The sequence below is a fragment of the Perna viridis genome, chromosome 2 (genome assembly GCF_037379345.1).
Source record: "Perna viridis isolate PV_CMFRI_1.1 ecotype Kerala chromosome 2, ASM3737934v1, whole genome shotgun sequence".
Classification (NCBI taxonomy): domain Eukaryota; kingdom Metazoa; phylum Mollusca; class Bivalvia; order Mytilida; family Mytilidae; genus Perna; species Perna viridis.
The window spans coordinates 67,131,223-67,150,008 of NC_142446.1; the positions used below are offsets into that span (position 1 = coordinate 67,131,223).

Sequence of the window (18,786 nt, forward strand, 5' to 3'; positions counted from 1 at the left end):
TTTTTGGTATTTCTTTTTTTTTAATTTATTGTATTCAGTCCCATTTTATTCCTTGTCTCCACCTTTAGCAACAACTTTCTTTGTACCACGGATTCTTCCTGTACGACGGGCAGCAATCAAACCGACCTGTAAGAAAAAGGAGTGGTTAATATAATACACAGAAAATAATCATCAACACAAACGTTTACTCTAAATCAAGAAGGAGAACTGAAACAGTACACGATTTCCAAACTATATTAATAATAAATCTATACCTGAAGTTGTGAACCAGAGATTATATGAATTTACAGAAAAGGAGAATGTAAAGCAACAGAAATTATCGGTTAATAAATAGCCATTTTAGCATAACTGCTTTTAATTTTTTCAAAAAGTACTTCAATAAGGATTTGATCACAATGCCATTTAAAATTTCAAGAATATAAATAAGGTATAAAGCATGGTGCAGATTTAATCATCAGGACATGTTTTCATCAGACCTGTTTTTACAGAAACAAAACATGTATAACTTGTGAACATACCTTTCTACCAGCTGAGGTGTCTCTTCTGACAGTTGAGGCTTTACCAATATGTTGATGGTTACCACCACCATGAGGATGTTCTACTGGCTGTAAAACACAACAAAAATTTTTCAATATATAATGAATTGCTGAACCACAACCAACTTTCAGGAAGTGTAACCAATTATACTATATGTAATACAATACATGCAATAAGTGGTTAATTTCATGTTGTTAGAATTATGATGAGCCACTATGGTATACGATACAATTAAAATAGCTTTGTCCAGGTTTTTTAGATCTTGCCTCATGGGTTAATTTCCAACTTTTTTTTGTTATCATTGTCCATACATTTATGCTTTAAAAAACAAGAGGCTCCCGGGAGCCTTAATCGCTCACCTTGTTGAATTTTGCCTTTCAGAATAAATTAAACAAGTTGTCCAACAATTTTGACTCAAGCAGTCTTTGGAAGTACTATTACAAGATCTTTTCAACAATTAAAAGTTTCTTTTAATTTATCATAGTTTTAAAGGTATTGAGTGAAAACTGTAACAGTTTAGGAGATATATGTGAAAAACTACTGTCTGACCCCTATGTTCTATTTTTAGTAACGACGGCCATGTTTTTTGACGAATCAAAAATCCCCATATCAGTTATATGCAGGATACTCCAAGGAACATTCATATCAAGTTTGGTTCTAATTAGTCAAGCAGTTTCAGAGGAGAAGAGTTTTGTATAATTGTTGACGAGGACGAGACGAAGACGGACGCCAAGTGATGGCAATAGCTCACGTGGCCTAAGGCCAGGGAGCTTAAAATTGGTAAATTAAGATGGCAGTTTATAAGCATTTGATAAGATCATAAGATGTATATTTTCTTTTTGTGTAACCCTTAATGTTCTACCTTTATTATGATCTTTATTTGTATTAAAAGTTGTTTTTTTTAAATCAAAAATATACATGATTCCCTTGGTCTCACTTTCAATCAATAACAAGTGGAAAGATTATAAACTCCTACTCAATGTTAAAAAGAATTTACAGGTGAAACATGTATACATACATTCATAGCAACACCACGAACTTTAGGCCAGCAGTTCCTCTTTGCTTTGTATTTGAAATATGCTCTACCTGCTTTAAGCATAGGTTTGTCTATTCTTCCACCACCAGCAACAATACCTACAATATGAAATAGATATACTTGTCTTTTTAATTCATGTTCTGTGAAATAACTAAGCAAAGATATCCATGATATTTGATCAATGTCTTAGAAATTTGTGATCATATTTTTCTTACAAGACATCACTTCAGACTTTAGAACATTGTCATCAACTTTGATCAGGTCAAAGTGAAGAAATTATGATTAATCATCATCAGTAATGCCCTAAACCATTGTTATTGTTCACATTTTGATTTCAAGATAAGTCATTTTAAGACAATTTAGACATTCCAACATCAAAATCTGTCTTAGAATTCCAATTTCAAGCATATCAGCTCAAGTACAGCACTAAGGGATAGGTCTAAGAATTACAATACTACCGTTTTTTGGTGTGTATCATGCGCGCATTCTTACATAGAAATTATTTGCAGAACATGGAGTGCCTATTACACACCAATATACAAGAATTGGCCATGAAATAAAAGATTTTGGTACGAGAAAAGACATTGCATAACATAAACAAACCAACTGGAAGTGAAATGTTACTGAAATAAATTATTTAATCATCAAATACATATGAAAGTAATGAATTTTTAGTGATATTTCCTTCAAATCATGTTCAAATGTCTTAATAACATGTTTCAAACGAAAGTTGTACAATATTTCCTTCTTATAAAACATGGTTAGAGATTGAAATGCAACAACTAAAAACCAAAATGTAAGAAAGGGCTTTTTTGTCAAACCCTCCTTATCAAATGCTTTTGCAGCTGAAAATGATTATTTTGATTGTTTCTTACAATTTTATTTCTTAAAAGTATGTTTTTAAATGCAAATTTGTGAAATTTTAGTTACAACCAAAACTGGAAATGTCTGATTTTCCCAACTTTCAATTTTGTTTTATAAGCCATTACATACATCCTGTGTCAAATTTATCAAGCTTCAAAATTAAAATTATTCAATTTATGTAGCTACTGATCTTTACATGGTGTTTTAGTCTGCATATCAGTTTCTTTCCTTCACATTTATGTAGGAAATACCGCATTAAGGTAAATAAATTAACCGATCAAGTGCAAAAAATCAATCTTTTGTCTTACAAAATTTTAATGCAATCAAAGTCTACAAAACTTTTTTTCACACATTCAGACCCTCAAAATTGCACTGCACACAATACATAATTGCATATTATTCAAACCAAAATAGTTAACAGTTAATAGTACCAAAATAGGAAGTTGTACTACGGGTTCTTTTATAAAATGATTAATGATATACTCCAATGTGATACCAATATTTGTTTTTTCCAGACGTAAGAAGTATTTTCTACTTCAAACCAGGTGTAAATCAAATCTTTGATATTCTTTAATTTGTATTATGAACATCATCTAAGAAACAATTTCCATGACCATGTCTTCATAGGTTGAACTGGTGTTAAACAAGCAAAACATTGAAGAGTGTTCAGATTCCAAAAAACTTTTTGAACTCATAAAAATGTTTACTGAAATGCAAAGTCCCATGTAAATAAGATGAGTAGCATCTTCTCATGTTTCTTTTAAAATTATCACAAGCACCTGATCCTATGCAACATTTAGCAAACTCAATTCATCCTCTCCTTTTACAAATCATTAAAGACATTTTTTCAGATACTTTAAAGGTTGTCATCAACTTAGATCAGGTCAAAGTGAAGAAATTTTCAACTCATCATCAATAATGTCAATAATGCCAGGTTTATTCATAAGAAGTAATACATTTCAATTTGTGATTATAAGAAGTGTTACCAATAAAGCATAATATCAACCAATAATAATTACAGAAATCCCCTTCTTACAGAAAGTTTGACCCTTGAATCGTGGACATCATGTAACCATTATGAGGCTGCTCAACAGAGGTAAATTCAAGGTTTTCAAGAACAAAACTCATCATTTTTTTTAAATCCCCATAATATTTGCCTGTTATAAGTTCTTTACAGCCACATAAACAAATAGGTAGCCAACATTTTTACCTCTACAAATATGTAAGTACATGTCAGGGTAGGAAACTCACTCAAAATTCTAGCCAGTCCAGAATACAATTTTTCAATATGTTTACTATATAGCTATATAGATTTTTGCTTAAATTAGCCAGCCCTGCCATAAAATAGCCAGTCTCAGGCTGGTGGGCAGCCTACTATTTCTAACTCTGGTACATGTATGCAGACATGCATCCCTTCAACACTTACCAACCATAGCTCTATTGGCTGATGGGATAACTTTTTTGGATCCTGATGGCAATTTTACTCTTGACTTCCTTGTGTCAGGGTTATGGGAGATGACAGTGGCATACCCTCCAGAAGCTTTAGCTATCCTTCCTCTATCGCCTGTTTTCTCCTCTAGTGAGCAGATAATTGTACCTTCTGGCATCACACCAACTGGTAAAATGTTTCCAATTTGGAGAGCGGCTGTAATAAAGGTTAATAGTTGCATATCATCCTCAGAGGTTTCATTATTTTTTTACAATGCAGGTTTTGTAGGTGGCACTTGTCACCATTATGTTTAATAAAAATGTACAAAATTTTAAAATTCTGGAGGTACAGTTGAGAAGGGTAAAAGTACCTGGTACTGCCTCTTAATGAAAGGCCTGCATCCTGAAGTTGTACAAATTACAATGTTTTATGAATTCAAAAACACAATTAGAAATATAATTGGTTCTTTTCTTTCACTTTAATATAATAGTTAGAAAACAGCCAAGGGGTTGAAGGCAAAAAAATAATGGTCTCAGTAACCACTTCTAAATTTCCATTACTTTACATGTTAAAAAAAAGGTATTTTCAAAGTTTCACTGTGAATTCCAAGGACAAAGGACATCTGAAAGTTGCATACCACTGTGAAGCTACGAAAATATGGCTATCAAAATCATTATGCTACAATGTAATGGTAAGATGAAAGAAGAAACTTTTCACAAAATTTACTAGAGTAATACTTAAAATCCACAAATTTACCTATACTGCTAATTGACAGCATGGAGTTAAATTACCCACACATGTTAAAAATATTCATACCTTTTAGTAGTTAACTATAAATATGACATTCAGACCAGCATACAAACAAATTATGCACTTAAATGCATAAATCTAGCTTCAATGTGTTTTTGGTGCTACATAGAAGGGTGGTAAGTGAGACCACAAGTATTTCTGATTTCCCTACCATTAACATTTCAATAACCAGTTTGCATATGCTGTGATGTTAACAAAATGATTGCAACATAGACACATGGTAAAAATTTTCAGCATTAAAAAATTATTTCCTACCATAATTTTAGAAAAATTAAATTCCAAGCAAACATTTTGTTTTCCTCTAAAAATGTACTTAAACATTCATACAAACCCAGAAAAGGAATTGCAACATTTGTTTTCTTCTTCTGTATAAAGAAAGAATCATCCATAATTATAATTATAATAATAATTTGATAATTTTCCTAGATACTTTTTTTCATGTTACCTTTTTTGCCACAGTATACGAACTGTCCTGTGTACATTCCTTCGGCAGCAACGAATGTCTCTGTTCTTTGTTTAAATCTGTATGGGTCTCTGAATACAACTTTAGCTAAAGGTGCACCACGACCAGAATCGTGGATAATGTCCTTAAAATAACCAATCAAATATTTGCGAATAATTTCACAAGTAAAAGCATTAATGCAAGTTGAAACCAATTTCCCCTTCTGTTATGTTCAGAGGTGTTTGCATTCTTTACTACTGCAAACATTTCTTAGTTTTTTTGTCATGCGTTCTTGGGTCTGTTTCTATTGTTTGTTGTAAAGGTTCCCCTCCTTTGAACCTACAGTACTGTTACTTATTGCATAAAATCACCAAAAATGAACAGCTTTTGAGATACTACTTTAACTTGAACATCAATGAATGCAGTCTTTCTTGTACATTATGAAACATGAAAATAAAAGCACATTCACCTTAATACATCCTTTGATGTAACCATGACGTTCAGCAAAGTCTACAGGTCTCAATGCAGCTCTACCCTTCCTGTTTCTTGTATGGGCTTTGAAGACACTTCCAGGTCCTTTTCTCTGGGACCTAATTACTCTTCCCATGACCTGAAACAATCATAGAATATTAAAAACTAATAGATGCAAAAATTCTCACTTTTTCAGCCTTGAACAGATAACACATCTACATACTTGAAGTGTTAACTTTTTTTCTACTACAACAGCAAAATAGATAAATCAAGATCTATGTACCAAGTGGCATAGACCGAGACAGGGAAAATACGCAAAATAAAAACTTACAAATAAGAAGTTAACAGCTAACAACGTCCATGAATATACTTATGTAGTAGCCCATGCATTTAACAGTATATTAAAACAATGTACATGATTTATCTCTTCCACTATACCTCACAAACCGTGATGCTATCCAAAACTCATAGGTAAACAGTAGTACGTTGTAGGTAGGACCTCCACTCCGATCAACTGATACATTAAATATATTGGTAATCATGGTTTAAAAAGCAATTAAAATAGTAAATATAACTATGAACAATTTATTAAAAATAATTATTTCATTAAAATATGGCTAATTTCGGGGGATTGTGGCCGATTCTGACAAAATAATCGACAACTCACGAGTAATGGATGGCAATTTACCGGAAAAGGAAGTTGTTGCCGTTTGCTGGTTCCAATAAACCAGAAATTTGGAGTCATTTCGTACCAGAACGATTTCGCACTATAAAATTTCCATTCACTTAATTCTACCATGTTCATGTAAGGCACAATTTCTTTACCGTTATAGGGGCGTGGCATAAAAAACTATTAGACAATCCAACATAAAATTTCTTAACTATTTTTTTTACATATCATAATGTGAGATTAACATATATTATTAACTTATTTCGCACTATAAAATTTCCATTCACTTATTTCTACCATGTTCATGTAAGGCACAATTTCTTTACCGTTATAGGGGCGTGGCATAAAAAACTATTAGACAATCCAACATAAAATTTATTAACTATTTTTTTTTTTTTTTTTTTTTTTTTTTTTTTTACATATCAAAATGTGAGATTAACATATATTATTAACTTATAGTCGCCCCGTGCAGGTCCGGGTGTTAAAAGAATAGGCCTGCAGCAGCGCTAAGCTTGTCGTAAAAGGCGACTAAATAGTGCTCAGAAACCTAGCCGGGGGCTAGGCGCTTTGCCCACAGAGCAACTGGGATGTGTGCCCCAGGTGGTGGAATGGGGTACCCCTGGCGTGTTACATGCTGGGGTTATCAGGCTATAATACGGAAAACCTGACCGCAAACCAAAGTGGTGCACCGTGTTGGGAAAGATGCCACGTTCCTCGCACGTTAAAGAACCCTGCTGTGGTATTCGATAGGAGTAGGAACCTTTGCGCTCCGCCACAGGAGGCTAAATTGCCCGACCTTACCCATCCCTCCCTTTTGCTAGTGGCAATCAAAATTTGTCGACCCTACTGTCCTTGTGTCCCATCATGTTTTTCATTTCATCATCATTTCATGTTCATTTTATCATCCATTTCATTATCATTGTCTGAATATAGCTGAAATATTGCTGCTCGGACGTTAAACCCCAACAAACAAACAAACAAATTAACTTATAGTCAATAATACTACACCCATTTTTATTATTAAATGTTATTTTTGCACTGTCCTCTAAAAATCTACCATTGCATATTCTTAACCCAGTTGATGTACGTAACTGTAAAACAGCAAAAAGAAAAGGTGACAATTTTTCTCCTTGCCTGAAGCCTACATGTCAATCAAAATGGTCAGAATACCTGGAGTTCTGTCTTACTCAAGACTTGATATTTGAAAGCATCTTAAATATTTTACCACTTATTCTACATTGTATAAGTTTTGGTTTTGCAATAATCCTACACGTCAGATATATAGTATGAAAGGCTTTACGGAAATCTACAAATGTACAGAGTAATTTCTGACCCGACATTAAACAGATTTGTATTACACCGTAAAAAAACAAAATATATTGTCAGTTGTTGAATAACCTTTTCGGAAATCTGCTTGCGATTTCGTTATGAGCTCTATTGTATCGGCAAAAGTGTTTAGCTGCTCGTTCAAAATAGCTGTGTACACTTTGCCTAGACAGGATATCAAAGTAATTCCTCTGTATTAGTCGGGATTCATTGAGTCATCTTTATTCTTGTACTTAGGATAAACAAAAACCGAAGGACCATATTTCTGGGAATATTTCACTGTCTATAACAAAGGGTTAAAGAGTTTGACATATGATTTCATACAGATGTGGATTGTGTTTTTACCATACTCATTTATTATATGGCCAAAATGTTTGGTGTTTTGCCTCGTTTTGGTTTGTTTGTTTTGTTTTGTAATATTATGTTTTGATTTTTGTTTTTGTTTGTTTCGTATATTAAGTTGATATGATTTTAGGCTATGAATATTATTGACGGAGCTCATTCTTTGTTTATGGTGCACCGTCATGATGTATGGGTGAAGTCTCACTCGGGGAGGAGATTCCTCTACAATAACCAACATTAACATTGGGGTGAAATCATTCATTTCTAACCAAGTATAACGAGCTTTAATTAGCGCTCCAGCTAAGAATCACGCAAAATGTGATTCATGGCTTAAAAGCCTACATATTTTTTATTTTTGATATTTTGTATGAATTGCCATAGTAAATAGAAATAAACATTCAATTTTTCATATAACCCGTGTTCTTAGGAGTTAAAAATTATATGCAATGTACTGTATATTTCAAGATTAAGGGAGATAACTCTGTAAATGACACTCAAATACAATAGAATCTATTGGATTTTCAATATTGATTATCTTCTAAGAGCATGCAGGCAGATTTGAATGAATAATTACACATTTCGTAGTATACAGACCCATAAAACAACTTTATTACAAAAATAAAAAATATGTAGCCTCTTTGGGGTGTATCATATTTTTCAGATTTTGCATGACTCTTACTAAGACAGCTACTCTTTAAAAGAAAAAGAAGTATGATGTTGAATAAAGTCATTGTTAAATGGAGTACATCCCAATAAAACAATAAACAAGCCTGTGAAGAATAATTAATTAAATCACTTATTGATTAGGAGACAAAAGAACAACCGAAGAAAATATTTGTTTTTTTTTTCAACATATTACATACTACAATTGACAAGATAAAATAAACAATGAATAAAGATGGTGCCCTTGTCATTAAAATAACATCGCAAACGTGCAAAAACTTAAAATTTAAAAATGTGTATTTGAACCCATCATAAAACATTAAGATAATTCGAACGTCCTATACAACAAAAATATACATGATTTTTTTCATAAAAAACCATCTTGTTGAATAATATATCACTGACTCCTCCGTTGTTTTGTAGTATCATGTTCATTTTTAAAATGAAAGCCATTGCTTTTCTACAATTCACTCGGCATTTGGGTTGAATGACTAGCATGAAGTCAGACTAATATGCTCGAGTCGGTAAAAAGGCTAACATGCATGCTGTTGCTTTCGTGAATTTACACAAAAAAATCCGCTTAAGAGGTCGGTCTAGTACAAATCAGGGGTTGTCCGAAGTTTTTTTTTCGCATTGCATGAAAATCTGTCATACCAAGTAAAACTACAATCAATAAAAAAAGCAAACAAACAAAAACAAAAACACTATCAAATCAAAAGTAGAACATAGTTAAAACGTTTACAAAATCAATTGAAAAACTCTTGTATTAATATAAAAAAAAACCTTAATAAACACACGCCCACACAAACACACACACACGCATTTTCTAGGGTAACTAAGAAATAGCAACTATTATATATGATTTAGATTCAATAGACCAAAGTAGGCCAAATAGAGTTATACATCTGTTTCTTGTTACCCGACCAACTGATGCCTGGATGTTTTGTACGAAATTGGGAAAAAAATAAGTTAAAAGAATTAGATAAAATCCCGATTTACCGATCCATTTTTTTCTGTCATGTAGCAAAATCGACATATTGAATATTGTAATGCTTGTATAGTATAAGAATAAGTAGCTGTGATTGTAAATTAACTTTACGACTGCATATGCACCAACAATGTTGTGTGACACATAAGCAAACGTCATTATATTTATTTTTGTCAGTTATTGAACTTTTTGTTTAAATCTAACAAATTTACAAACTATTAAAACCCTTCATTCCGTTTCTTTCATTTTGTGGGATTTTTTTTCTTTGGTTTGAGTATAATCGGGAAGAAATGATTCAAAACATATATTATAGTATAACTTTGAAACTTTTGAATTTGATATCTGGAAACGAGCACTAAAATATCACGAGGCCCAGTATAATCCCTTGAGCGAAAGAGTAATCAAAGGAGCCAAGAGTCTAGCTGAAATCAAAAGAATGCAATCCAGGGATAAAGACTAGACAAGGAAAACAGACACACACAACACAGAACATGCAATTACCAAAATAACACTTACAATGAACAGAAGTAAATGAGCAACCCGAATGGAGGAAGCTCTGGCATAATGTATGAGTGGTGACATGAAAACTCCATTCGCTGGTGCTGGAGGGATGCTGCCTCAGATGAATGCAAAGTTGACAAAACGGAATGAAAAGTCATTGCATTTATCACATAGTGTGGCCAATATTTCTCCTTTTTCATCGATCGCAAAGTGTAGGTCAATATATGAGGCTGACTTCGCAGTGTCTGTAATATATTTTACCTAAAGTACTTTGAGGTAGATGCGATGAAGAAAATCCCCGAAACTAGGATTGTTTAACGATAGTACTTTATCTGTTTAACGGAAACTGAGCTCAAGTGATCTGGCTAAACGATGTTCCTTCTTTTTCGCTCAGATCAGCTAGAAAGTCAGCCTTATAAGAGTAAAGGAATAGGTCAGCGAGAAAAGGAGCATATTTTTTCCCATTGGAATGCCGACCGTTTTTTTAAACGCGTTCTCCACAGTGCACACATGCTTTTCGATCAAGCATTTTAGCATTTTTGAAAACATCTTCGGCATATTTTGAAGACGATATAGAATTTTTTTTAAGTATCTCTAGGAATCTCTACCAAGTACTTGTTTATCTTTATCTAGGTGTACTGTCTTTTTTGAAGCAACAACTATGCATAATGTTTTGAGTCGAGATTTTAACTAAGTATATTATTTTTCTCTGAAAAGGAATAAAGATAAGATACTGTATTATTTTCCCCCGAGAACTCATACTTCTTATGGCGTAAGGGTAAAGGTTAGATTTTCTGAAAAGTCGAGAAAAAAAATATAGCAAACCATTGTTTTATTTTTTGGTCACTTTTATACCTCGTTTAGGCATAAATCACAAGTTTTGACGTTAGATTTCTAAAATTTTCAGAGTTCAAAAACTTTTTAACTTATGTACATTTTTTCAAGTTTATGATGCAACGCAAGTGCCATTTTTATTGTCTTAATGAACTGAAATATTATTTTTCCCTGAATATATACTTCTACTTTTTATGGGATACTGGTATATTGTCTGACGAGTCAAAACAAATTCAGAGCATTCTGAAAATCCCCTTTGCGATTATGGAACCCCACACAGAAAACTGAGTGTCTAAATATAGGATATATATCTTGTAATCTTAATTCCTAATGCCTACAATGTGCGTTTTACAGTGTACGTATGTTGTAAATGAATTTATTACTTCATACGGAGGCCTTTTACATTGATGTAGGGATGATGTTTTTGATTTTTGTAGATATACTTTGGGTTACTTTTTTCGTAGGTTGCCTATCAAACGATACCGAATTCGAGACGCTTTCGTTTTGCAATAACTTTATGAGTCAAAGTGATGAGAAAATCTGATCTTCAGCAATTTTTGATAAATTCCTGCTAGGAATATCGCCAGAAACCAACGAAAGAACCCAAAAAGTGTAAGTTATTATATAAATGTACTACTAAACAGGACATATTGTACTGATGCATATATACTCTGAGGATTTGACATTGAAATAATTATATGTCAATTCATACGATTTTTGTCGGTATAAGGTACATTTGGTATAAGATATAGGGTAACCGCAACTTTGTTGATATCATTCGAAGCCATAACAAAATTAAAACAAGAGGTTCCCAGGAACCTGAATCGCTCACCTTGTTAAATTTTTGCCTTTCAAGGGTAATAACTCTTAACAAGGAGTTGCCCGACAATTCTGACTCCATGAAGTCTTTGGTAGAACTTATCATAAGGATCATTTCATCATCAGAAACTTTCATTGTATCTATTATAATTTTCAAGATATTGGCTGAAAACTGCTAGAAACATTTTTTTTTTGCCTTTCAATGGCAATAACTCTTACATGGAGCCTATCATAGTTTTCAAGATATTAGCAGAAAACTGGGAAAAAGGCGATCATTATTCTCCTCTTATGGGCAGTAACTCTTAAATGGAGTCGTCTGACAACTTTGACCCCTAAAGACTTTTGTAGGCCCTATAATAAAGATCATTTCAGCAATTGAAAGATATAAGCTAAACCTAAAGGTTTAGGGAATATATGCACAAAACTACTGTCCGACCCCTATGCTCTATTTTTTTGTAACGATGGCCATGTTTTTTTTTACAATTAAAAAATCCAAACAAATATTTGTTAAGGATACCCTAAAAAACAAGAATACCAGCTTTCATTGAATTCTGTATAGTAGTTTCTGAGGAGAAGAGTTTTGAATGTAATAACAGCAAAAACAGCAAAAAAACTCCAACATGGATCAAAGATTTTCACAAAAATTTGACCACAGATAGATCTCATCATACTAAATACTTTTTACCCATGCCCGACTTTAGTTAAATCTAACGGTTTTGGAGATATATGCAAAAAAACTACTGTCTGACTCCTATGTTCTATTTTCAATAACGACGACCATGTTTTTTAACCGATCAAACTGTCATTTTGTTTAAGATCCCTTAAAAACAAGATTACTAGCTTTCATTGAATTCTGTATATTAGTTTCTGGGGAGAAGATATTTTAATGCAATAACATCAAAAAACGGCAAAAAACGTCCAAAAAGGGCAACAACTCCAACAGATTTTCACCAAAATCTGTTGGCAGATAGATCTCATCATGCTGGATGCTTTTACTCTCTGTCAGAATTTGGCTAAACCTAACGGTATTGGAGATATATGCTAAAATCTGCTGTCTGACCACTATGTTCTATTTGTAGTAACGGCTGTCAAATTTTTTAACCGATCAAAAATCCAAACGGTCATTTTGTGCAGGATACACTAAGGAACAACCATTATAAGTTTCATGCAAATCTATTCAGTAGTTTCAGAGGAGATGTTTGAAGAAATTGTTAAAGACGACGACGACGGACGCCAAGTGATGGCAATAGTTCACCTGGCCTACTGCGAGTTAACGAGCCATAGGGACACTTGGTGATCCCATGATTTACTTCATTTGGTATGTCAAAGGGCGACGTCGACGTAGACATTCGAACAACTCTGTCAGATCCAGGCTTTAGTCGATGTATTCCGAAGATATAGACTAAACAGCGAAAACAAACACACACAATAAAGGACATAAAATAACCAAAATAACTTATACAGAAGTAAATGAGCAAACTGGACGCGACTTAAAACAGGAGCATGGAACCGGTGTAGCGGTGGAGGAAGCGTCCTTTGCTTATCTAGAAACACCTGGAGAGTTAGTTACATGTACCCATAAAACGTCACGTCCGGCGTAGACGAAAGAAAAATGAAAAACTTTGACATAGTGAGAATATTCAATGGCAACAAATTGATTCGAATTTGAAGTTACCTGAAAATCATAATGAAGTTGGTGAATGAGGGGGTGGAAGGTGGACCATGATCCTCCCAGACCATGGTCTATAAAAGTGTTTGTTATACATTTTAATTACCATGACAAACAAAAGCGATATATTTCACTGAAATAAAACACTTTATTTCATTTTGTACAAACAACACAAGTAAATTCTCGATTGTTTACATATGGTGGACATGGCAACGAGCCACATTGAGCCTCCACCATGTACAAAAGTTTTCCATTGTGATTAGTTGAATAGCCAACTTTCTTAGCGTTCCTATCCACACATATATATTCGGTGGCAGACTGATGGGTGTAATGACCAGACATAAGATAACCATTGTACTCTATTGTCCAACCTTTCTGGCACTTCTTCTTACCTTTATACAGTAAAACAAAACATCAATGTGCAGATCGGTAAAGATATTTTTTATTTTCAATCAAGGATAACAATATGGTACATGCTATATCTTAAATTCACAAGTCAAGAATAATGAATATAAGCAACAACTGAGACAAATATTGAGAAAAAAAATAAACATCATTTAAAGTTCATGTGATACCAAAACTTAAAATAAATATTTTCAATGTATCACTAAAATTCATCATCTGAGCAAACTTAACATGATTAGTTAGAATTTATGAACATTATTTGATTATGAATTTAAATATGGAATCAATCACAATAAATGCTGAATCAATCAAGCTGTTACTATAAACACGTTTACAGTATTGTTCAGTCGTACAATTTCTGAGAAAACTTCCAAAAATTAAAATTGAACGTGCCATCTATAAAAATTTTAAGATTCTACAAATCGTACCTGGTATCATGATATATCTTGTTCGTCCAGTGACATCACACACAGCACATGGGACTTCTTGCTCGTTGAGTGATTGATGAAAAAATGAGTTTTGATTTGGTTGATACTCAGCACCATATATTAGCCCACCTCCTTGCATTCCTTTCAAATACAGACCTAAATCTGGTTTTTTGGGGAGACATATAAACTCAGCAGCTCCGCCATAATGTGAATAATGGGAACCTCCAGTATAACCTACAAATTTCCGTTTTTTTAGTAAATGCATGAAATATAATATGATGAAGGTGAAACCTTTTAACGCTGCCGAAGAAACATTAATAGAAACAAATTTTTTGTCAGCTCTTATTTGATATGTTATACCTTCAAGTATGGTAATTTTTGTAATGATATATATTTGCCCTAAAGCATTATACTAATTGTCATGGTCTGATATGTCTATTGGCCGAAATGTCCGGCATTCATAAGGACTCACTGGTTTTCGTGGTCCGAAATGTGTTTGGATCGAATTGTCCGGCACTGGTTAACAATATGGTTCTTTAAAGTTGCGAAACGTCTTAAAGATTTCTTTTATTGCATTTAGTTTCGCTGCATTCTGTTTCATTTGGTATAATTTAATTATGTTTTTATTACGATTTGATTCATTTTATCGAATTGTTTAGTTTCAATTCTTTCTTTTATCGATAATTTTCGTTCCGTTTTGGTTCGTTTTCGTTTCTATGACCCGTTTCTATTATTTTTATGACCCGAGAATTATGGGTCATATTGATGGCATAATTTTCGTAAACATCCGGGAACCATACTGCAGACTATAAGGCCAACCCTATTTTGGAAAAACTATGATTCGATATGTATTTAATTATCGAAACTAGCAAATATTTTCCGAGACTGGTTTGGCGCTCAATCGCACATACGCAGGCATACGCAAATGAAGCTACCATTATGCTGTTTTTCAGCTCCTGAAAATGCAGGTTCAAACCGGATATTGATGCTTTGCCAGCACTCCACAGTTTAGTTTAGTTTCGCACTTTTGGCTAGGTGAAAAATGACATAAATGGAAACCGGTGGTTGCTATAGTTATTAAAAATGAAGAATCTATTGTTGATAAAACATTTTCTGAAAAAAGGTGACTTTTAAAAGTATTTTGCAATGTTTTATATATTTTCAATGTTGAAGGGGCTATTTTCAATGACAATTTGACTTCATTGTGAAAGTGAAAGTAAGTCAATTTTTTACCATGCTAAATTTAAAAGTTTATTACAAAGTGAAATAGCTCAAAATCTAACCGGCGATGCCCATATGAGGAAGGGGTTTTCGAAGGAAAAAGTTTGAACAGTTTCAGGGCATGAAATAAGAATTTCAGATATTTTGAGAGAAATTTGATATTTTTAAACCTGATTTTATTAACTTTTTTGCAAATTTTTGCACATTTTTCATATTTTTGCATGGTTTCTATGGTAACCCTATATGCTGTGGGTAATTTTTTTTCAGAAAATTTTTACTGCATTCTGAAGGCCTTGGCTTGAGCTGTTACTAGATCTATAGATTTACAGATGCTTGACAATTTTTTAAAGTGATAAATGTTACAAAGCATCAGATTACAAGACCTAAATTAGGCAGTTCTACAATACTATTGAGTGCTGGCTTTTTCTTGCCATAAGTATACAGAACCAAGTTGATAATACAACCATAAAAAAAAACAGCAAAGAATATCGTATGAAATTTGAAAGTACTCTTGTGGCCTTTTAAAAAACACGAATCGCAATAGTAGAGACTTGAAATGATTTCAACATTTTTTTTTACAAATAACAAAATATAATTTAGCTTCGTCGCTTGTTTCGTCGTATTTATACATGAAATGGACAAGAAGGGAGACGTCCTTTCACTTGTCAATGATTACAAAGTTTTTTGATTTTTTGTTTGATAATTTGTTTGTTTGGTTTTTTTTTATATTAAATTCAATGAACAGCCACTTAAAAGCAAATGTATGAAGAAACAAATTAATAGATATTGTACGTAATACGGAAACCTGCGTAAACAAGTCTGGCTTCTTTGGTTCCACATGATGAACGACCCCACCTAACATAAGTTGTTCCAGGAATAGTGGTGCCCGTTTGTCCTAAAAATAAAGTTCGGTATCGGGTAAACAATAAGTATACAGATTTCATCTTGTCTCATTGACAAAGAAAAAAGACAAGGCTGATACAAATTGATTGATTGATTGTTTGGGGTTTAACGCCCGAGCAGCAATATTTCAGCTATATTCAGGCGATGAACATGAAGTGGATGCTGATACAAATAAGGAGTTCGTGCCAAATAGTTATGTTTAAATAAATAATGTAACTTTTTGTCAATTGGAAATGTTGCGTCGTGAACATGAATAAAACTATCCAATTAAATACATCATTACCGTGGGTAGGATATCCGTTGCATTTCCTGCTATCTATGGATTTTTCTAGTTTGGTCAGTCTCTGTCTGATGTCTTGAAAAATGTCTTTCTCCTTCTTCAGCAGTTCTCGCTCCATCCGTTCTTTCCCAATATCTTCTACGCTTGAAACCCCTCGTATTACAAGTATCCAAAGGATAAGCATGGTTGCCTTGATTCTTCTCTTCCATAATTTATCGCACAATACATACCAATTTTTAAAATATTTTGAATGTCTCCGTGTTTAAGCATGCAATGGAATCGTTATCAAGCAAATGATATCTGATGAAATGTGATAACCACATCTGTCGCATTGCTACATACAAAACAAATGTATTTCTGATTGACGGCATTTGTAGATAATGTACTGAGGAAATTTAACATTTTGAAGGGAGAGGAAGTTATGGGCGGAAGATAGGGCAAAAAGACATCAAAACGAAACAAAAAGATTAATTTAGAAACATATTAAAATGCAAATCAAAGATCAAGTACCGTGAACCACGCTCCATATATTTGATTTATAACTTTAAAATTCTTATGAATGCCATGAAGGACCACGCAAGAGAATGGATAAAACGAGAACAAGAAGACATTGATTCGCTGTCAGAGTGAGTGGAAGACGTGAAGTCTTTAATTTTGAAATGTATCAAAGTTTTAAGTAGGTCAATGAGTGTCAGTGCTACATCAGTTTTCAAAAACCCCGATGTAGCAAAACATTGTCTACTATACTCGATAATTATGTTGTCGTTCTAGCAGTCAAAGCTCAAAACAACATTGTATTTGTCTGCAAAACGCAATGCAAATAGTCTTTTGGAACAAGGTTATATTGCTACAAGATTGAAGTCATCACTATAGAAGTTTTATGGTCGTCATCATGAACTTGTGGGTCGTTACGGTGTATTCATCTGCGCCACGAAAACTGATTTGTTCAACGTGTCATTGTTTCCCTTTCCTCTTTCGTCTACCCCGGACTTGACTTTTTTATGAGCAAAATGGTGGGTGTCTTGAACAATATTGCTTTCAGTAGGAGATTCCTTTCCGAAATTGCGGTGTGCCCACTGTATGCCATAAAACGCAACAGATACGGGACTCGCAGTGCGGAAACTGAACCAATGTACAGAAAAGAAGAGGACGCTTACCCTACCGATGCACCCGGTCCATGTTCCCACTTTTTAGTGGAGTCCGAGTTCCTCATTTGCTTTTGTTGCTTGTTATGTGTTATTTTAGTTACTTAATGTTCTTTGTTGTGTATGTCTGTTTTCCATGTCTGGTCTTTGTCCCTGGATTACATTCTTTTGATTACCGCTATAACCTCGGTTTCCTTGATTATTCTTTGATTACTGCTATAACCTTGGTTCCCTTGAGTATTCTGAAATGATATACTATGATCTAGCGACCATCTCTTCCAACCCATATATAAAAGCAGAATAATAGGATTTTAGAGAAGAATCACCTCTGGATTGATTCAAATAATAAATCGGGCATTAGTTCAACTGAGTCCAACAATGCTGGCGGTAGGTTAAAGACCTGTTATGAAATCATGCAGTTCCCTTTTGATGATGTTGGCTGTGGCATGTTGTTTGGTAAAGGACAGATGGACCTTCAGTGTTCGAAAGAGCCGCAGTTATGACATGCACCTCTCCGGTGTCTGCCAGCTGTCCGTCCTTCTTGCATAACTGGTGGGTTGGATACCATGGCAGCTGGTCATAGTAAAGAGTGGTTGTGGATCATAAGGATTCTCAGGGACTAGATAAAAGTTCTAACGTTTAGAAAACTTTTTAGTCTTTTTCTCGCGCAAAGCCGTGTTATCAGCCCTAACTATTTTGGAATCATCATCTGTATCACACACTGACGAGCAGTGTCCCAACCTCCATCAGAAATATCAACTATGCTGTGAGTTTGTTTCTATGCTTCAAAAGTTCAATGCATCCAATAATCACAAATCATGCACGAGCGTAATCCAATTTAGAATTATCTAACGCCCACAAACACTGTCTTAAACCCTCCAGATTTTCTAAATTTCCAGTGTACTGAATCTTGTTACCTTCAGACCGCCACTTCAATTGTGAATTCGTTAATTTTCAACGTTTTAACTTGTGACTTCATTGACTAACTAATACCGTTAATTTC

General features: G+C 33.7%; 2 protein-coding genes and 1 non-coding gene across 3 annotated transcripts; all 3 read right to left on the minus strand.

The window, feature by feature from the left end:
* LOC148626591 (large ribosomal subunit protein uL2-like) lies at nucleotides 1-6,269 on the minus strand. Its single transcript, XM_088570722.1, has 7 exons — nucleotides 6,257-6,269; nucleotides 5,588-5,728; nucleotides 5,122-5,263; nucleotides 3,864-4,082; nucleotides 1,556-1,671; nucleotides 519-605; nucleotides 1-126 (listed from the first exon to the last, which is right to left on the minus strand). Exons 2-7 carry the CDS (start codon nucleotides 5,723-5,725, stop codon nucleotides 46-48), a joined length of 783 nt encoding a protein of 260 aa, XP_088426848.1. The 5' UTR covers nucleotides 5,726-5,728; nucleotides 6,257-6,269; the 3' UTR covers nucleotides 1-45.
* On the minus strand, nucleotides 3,283-3,354 carry LOC148626592 (small nucleolar RNA SNORD37). Its single transcript, XR_015920501.1, has one exon. It is a non-coding gene; the product is annotated as a small nucleolar RNA SNORD37 (small nucleolar RNA).
* A 7,260-nt stretch (nucleotides 6,270-13,529) lies between the features above and the next one.
* Nucleotides 13,530-16,893, minus strand: LOC148626593 (uncharacterized). The gene is made up of 4 exons (XM_088570723.1): nucleotides 16,642-16,893; nucleotides 16,261-16,350; nucleotides 14,235-14,468; nucleotides 13,530-13,793 (listed from the first exon to the last, which is right to left on the minus strand). The coding sequence occupies exons 1-4, from the start codon at nucleotides 16,820-16,822 to the stop codon at nucleotides 13,555-13,557; spliced, it is 744 nt and encodes a 247-aa protein (XP_088426849.1). The 5' UTR covers nucleotides 16,823-16,893; the 3' UTR covers nucleotides 13,530-13,554.
* Nucleotides 16,894-18,786: the final 1,893 nt, after the last annotated feature.

Coding starts and splice junctions, on each gene's coding strand:
- LOC148626591 (XM_088570722.1), bottom strand. CDS start 5,725: ATGGGAAGAGTAATTAGGTCCCAGAGAAAAGGACCTGGAAGTGTCTTC. Junction 1,672..3,863: donor AGCCAATAGAGCTATGGTTG/GTAAGTGTTGAA, acceptor TTCATATTGTAG/GTATTGTTGCTGGTGGTGGA. Junction 606..1,555: donor TTCGTGGTGTTGCTATGAAT/GTATGTATACAT, acceptor TGTGTTTTACAG/CCAGTAGAACATCCTCATGG.
- LOC148626593 (XM_088570723.1), bottom strand. CDS start 16,822: ATGCTTATCCTTTGGATACTTGTAATACGAGGGGTTTCAAGCGTAGAA. Junction 16,351..16,641: donor CAACGGATATCCTACCCACG/GTAATGATGTAT, acceptor CTTTATTTTTAG/GACAAACGGGCACCACTATT. Junction 13,794..14,234: donor AAGATATATCATGATACCAG/GTACGATTTGTA, acceptor TACTGTATAAAG/GTAAGAAGAAGTGCCAGAAA.